This window comes from Tupaia chinensis, unplaced genomic scaffold (assembly GCF_000334495.1).
Source record: "Tupaia chinensis unplaced genomic scaffold, TupChi_1.0 Scaffold000047_1, whole genome shotgun sequence".
Lineage (NCBI taxonomy): Eukaryota > Metazoa > Chordata > Mammalia > Scandentia > Tupaiidae > Tupaia > Tupaia belangeri.
In genome coordinates this window covers 1,978,218-1,983,217 of record NW_006159505.1, presented here as the reverse complement: position 1 = coordinate 1,983,217, position 5,000 = coordinate 1,978,218, and the positions used below count along the sequence as shown (strand labels likewise).

The window sequence follows — 5,000 nt, the reverse complement described above, 5'->3', positions numbered from 1 at the left end:
ATCACTGCAGAGGTGGAGGACGAGGGAGGAGAATGCCAGGTGTCCGGTTGGGCATTGTGCAGTCTCTGAGAGGTTCCGGGAAGACGACGGGAGTTGAGAGAAGGAAGGTCTCAAGAAGGCCTCCCAGGAGGTCCCAGTGGAGCGCTAAGGCCAATCAAGGCCAAGATGCCTGGGCCCACTCAGGGGCTGCATCCTCACCTGGCCCATGGGAAACTCAGGATCTGCCCTGGGCAAAGCGTTCTCAGGATTCAGAAATGAAAACAATCTGTGAAATGTAATCCTTAATAAAACTCAAATCCAAAAATGTATCAATACATTTAAAAATGAGTAAAACGTTCATTTTTGAAAATCACCTATGTGCTTGGTCTAATGTACATCGTCAGCTTCGGCTACACCCCTGGACTTTGAATCTGGCTGTCAGATGTCGTGGGACCTGCCGTAGTTGCCCCCTCCAGTCCCCCTTCCCTGGACTCCAGAACCTTCCCAAGGGGCCTCCTCCTCTGGGGAGCCTGCTCTCTCGCTGTGGCTTCAGGGGTCAGGCATTTTGCTATTCCTGCCCTCCACTGGAGAAGCTGGCCCTGTGGTTACTTCTATTTGGGGTTGCCCAGGGGAGATGGGAGGGGCGAGAGAGCAGGGCTGTGGGTGCAGGAGGAAGAGCAGGGAGGGCCAGGAGGAGAGAAGGGGAAGTGAGCAGAGCTGAAAGAGCATCGCCCAACATGAATCTGGTGTTTCAGAGCTTCAAGGTGGCGCCACTTCTCGGCACTTCTCGGTGCACCGGAATGGTGCACCGGAATGCTCAGCTCGTCTTGCGATCTCAGGGCGGGCGTTGCTTGACTTCAGACTCTGTCACCTCGCACAAGACCGTCTTTTCTTTTTCTTTTCTTTTTCTTTTCCTTCCTTTTCCTTCCTCTTAATTCCTTTTCTTTTCTTTTCTTTCTTTTCTTCTCTGTTTTTCCTTCTTTCTCCTTCCTCCCTCCCTCCCTCCCTTTCTCTTTCTTTTTATTGCCAGAGGGTGCCTGCTCTTGCCAGAGACAGAGAGGGAGAGAGAGGGAGGAAGCACCCCACCTCCATGGGCATGGTGGGGCCACAGCCCCGTTTCCTTCATTTCTCCATCCTGCTGGGGTTTGGGGCATGCACATACATGTGCCCAGTGTGTTTTTCAAGTCACCAGAGCTGGGCTTCGAACTGTGGTGGACCATGTGGAACCTGGCTCCCTTAGCCACTAAGCTATGGGGCTGGCCCCCCAGGAGCATTTTCTAGGCTGCATTTGCTCATCTGTAAAAGGAGGAAGTGGGGGTGAGTATCTCCAAGAGACAGATGCCTTCCAGCTCCTGGGGTGTAGGGTTTGGAGAACGTGGACTTGTCGGTGTGTGGCTCCGGCCGGGCTCTCACCTTTTTTTGGCTCCCAGCCAGGGCTGTGTGAACACGTGGTTGTGTGACTCCAACATTCTGTAACTTTAAGATGCCGAGGCTCCAGGAACCGAAGGCACGGACAGTCTGGGGATCTGGGACTCTAGGATTTGATGATTTGACGACTCAATGATTCTAAATGGGGCTGCTGGGAAGAGCCGCAGCCACCTGCCTTGTTAGTGTCAATGTGCAGTTATTAACACAGAACAAGAAGCAATGGAGACAGATAGCTCGGGGTGGCGGAACCCCCACACCTTCCCCGGGAGGGAGCGGGGAGAATGGAGACCCTTTCAGCTTGGCCACACTCTGTCTCTCCTGCCACACAGAGCTGTGTGTGTGTGCATGCAACAGAGAGAGAGGGAGACAGACAGACAGACAGACAGACCTGCCACTCTCTAAGCTTTAGGGTAAGGGGCTCATTTTCTTCACCCCCAACACCATTCCTCAGACTACAGAGGAGAAAGGAGGCCCTTCCCTCCCAGCCCCCAAAGTCTCTGGCAGAAATGTGGACAGTGGAGGAAGGAGAGGGTGTTCACGCCCCCTTCCCCGGCAGCCCCCGCCTGAGGGGAAAACAGGACACGGATACTTCCTGGACGCAGGCATGGATAGGCACGAACCACTGCCTATGCGGCCCCGAGTACAAAGGCCCGGACAAGGGCAGGGCCGGGCAGTCAGAGGGGACCCATCAGCAGTCCCTTGTGCAGGCTGGAGGGGACCCTGCTACTGCCGTGAGGGCAGCAGTGAGAGAGAATCGAGGTAGGCAGGCCCGGTCCGGGGCCCTGGAAGAGCTGACACGCCCTCCCCTGTATTACAGGCCTGGGGCCCCGCCTGGCACCAGGCCAGCCCAGTTGTCCTGTATCTCTCTGCCTTTGGGTCACAGTACCCAGAGCTGGAGAGGGGTCCAGGCTCGAGGGGAGGACTGTGGCCTTCTAGAGTTCCTGTCTGGGCAGGGTACTGAGAGGCCCTGGACAGCTGCACCACCCGAGGGCTTCCCAGCCTGGCAGATCCACAGATCAGAGCTGGCCTAGGTCACGCAGCAGGACCGGGCTTGCAGTCAGGCTTCCTGAGTCCCTGTCGTCGGTGCTCCCCATTGTCCACAGCCTCCTCCCTCTTTCCTCTGGGACACCTGGGGAGCAGGGGCAGAAGCAGGACTCAGCTTCAGGGCAGAGCTGCTGTCCCCCACCCTTCCATCTCTCCCCTCCCACAGGCCAGAAAGCAGGTGGGGTGTGACAGCTGCTCCCCACCCTCCACAAGGCTCCATTGTCTACAGGGCAGAGTCCCCGGCAGGGAACCCTTCGCAGTGTGCCTCCCTGGGCGCCTCTCTGTCCACTCGGCCATCCTCTTCCCCCTGCTGTCCCCGACTGTCCCTCACTCTCATTCCCTCTTCCCCTCCCTTACGTCTCCATCTCTGGCTCTCTTTGTGTGTAAATCTCTCTCCAAAGATTGTTAGCCCTGGAAAGGACCAAGGATCACCAAGCCCAGTCCTATCCCTCAGATGAGGAGGACGGCTCAGAGAGGGGAGGTTCTGTCCAAAGTTGCACAGTGGGCTGTGAGCTGCCACCCCTGGGTCATGGTGCGTGCTGCCCTTGGCATCAGGTGGCTAGGGTTCAAGGACTGGCTGGGTTATGGCAGAGCAGTGCGGCAGGCCTCTCCCACAGCCCTCCCCACAGCCCCAGCGTGCTTATCTGCTTTGCCCAGACTCCCCTTTTCTTCACTGTCCTGATTCCAGGCTGGCCCCTACCTTGGGCAGACTTTGCCCTCGGGACCTGGACCTGGCCTCCATGCCTGGGACACACCGACACATGGACACACGGACACGCCAATGTGAGTCCATGTAGATCCTGGGCGGAGGTCTGCCACTGCAGTTAGAAGACCCCTCACCTCCTCCATGAAGCCCCTTAAGACTTCTGAAGGCCATCTCTGTCCCACTAGCCCCTTTGTGACAACTGAGCTTTGAGCCCAGGTTCCTTCTTCCTGTCCCCAAGGGCAGGGCTGAGTCTTCCCCTCCATCCTGAGCCCCTCCTTCAATGTCTCCAGGAGGGGCTCAGCTTCCTGTGGCTGGGTGGGGAGAGCCCTGAGGTCCCAGAGGACGGTGGGGACAATGGAGAGGCGGTGACAGATGAGACTTTGCGTCTTCCCCAGAGTGGGTCCCACCCCACCCTGACGCCCTGCCTGGTGTCTGGAGCACAGCCTTGACCCCTTGGGGACTGGGTTCCTGAATTCCCCCCAGGGTAGCAGTCCGTGCCGAACTTGAATCCCAGTAGCAGTTCTGTGGCTGGAGGCAGGGCATCCGGGTCCCTGGGCACCAGCAGCACTTTGGAGGGCTGGCGAGGATTCTTGGGGCACCCGGGAGGGTGAGCTGGGCTCCTCTGACCTCACGGTGCTAAACACCCGGGCTTGGGTGGGTTACAGAGGAGTCATGGGCTCCCCACTGAGACTCCCCTCCTCCTAGTCTCTTCTCCACATGTGAAGTCAGGTAGGAAACCAGAAGTTGGGTGGGGACAGGAAGGGACAGGAGCCTGCCAGGAGGTCCCGGGGCAGTGCCTCTGCTGGGGCAGGAGCCTCTCGGGGGAGCCGTGAGAAGCCTGAGGGACCCCTGGAGGATCCATTGAAGCTAGCGCTGCCTCCTCTCAGAGCAGGGGAGAGGGCTGTCCCCAGCAGCACAGCGGGTAGGCCGCCAGAGCCATGGGTGGAAAAGAAGGCTCAGCCTTTGTGGACAAAAGGGATGGGCGCTGGGGACAGACATTATCTCGGCCCTCGTCATTTCCTCTGCCGGACACGGCGGGGTTGGCGGGGTCATCGCACAGAGGGAAGGAGCAGGCCAGAGCCAACGCACGCCAGGCCCTACGGCAGAGTCAGGCACGTGGTGACCTCGTCACACCCTGGCTGGCCCCTCTAGCGGCCCAGTCCCTCCTGGAGGTGGCCACACCTAGACTGCAGTCCCTCCCCCGCAGACTCAGTCACCTTGGGGACACCCAGGTTCAGCTGCTGATGGAGCTTGGAGGAGAGGCCCCACAGGACACAGGGCCATGTGGGACATCCAGACACCTTGCCACAGCCCTACCAGGAATGTTCACACACCAGATGCAGCTACCGTCACCCCTGCGGTCACCATGGAGAGCCCGAGATTCCAGCAGTCATAGGCGGAAGTCCAATGGCCAGGCAGGGAGAAGGGGCACGAGAAGCACCCCCGCCCCATGCCAGATTGCCCTCCCCAGCTTGCTGCGCCCGAGGCTGTTTATTTCCTAGCAGGGCTGGGTGTCTCACCCCTCCCCCTCCTTCCCGTCCCCACCACGCGCTCCCAAAGCTGCCAAATCAAATCAGCCCCTGTGCCCGCGCCAGGCTGGCATGGCGTCCAGCAGCTGACAGGAACGCAGCCAGGCTCAGAATATCCCGCCGCCTGTCCGATGCCTGGGTAGGCACGCAGGCTGGGGCGGGGAGGGGCAGGAGCCCAGCAGGCGGCCCCTGGGCAATGCTCCCCGAGAGGCTGGAGACTTCTAGATGTTGTCTGGGTGGTGGGCTTCGGAAAATGAGTGAGCAGGCCCTGTGCCACTGCCAGGCTTCTGTGGCTGGGGCTCCCCGCCCCCCCC

At 59.6% G+C, this 5,000-nt stretch overlaps 1 protein-coding gene across 1 annotated transcript in view; it reads left to right on the top strand.

Moving 5' to 3' along the window:
- PDE2A (phosphodiesterase 2A) overlaps positions 1-5,000 on the top strand; it is a 64,185-nt gene that overhangs the window by 1,871 nt on the left and 57,314 nt on the right. The window contains exons 2-3 of the mRNA XM_006141138.2: positions 1,964-2,138; positions 3,448-3,553. Coding sequence (XP_006141200.1) covers positions 1,964-2,138; positions 3,448-3,553 — 281 coding nt within the window. The remainder of the gene's footprint in view (positions 1-1,963; positions 2,139-3,447; positions 3,554-5,000) is intronic.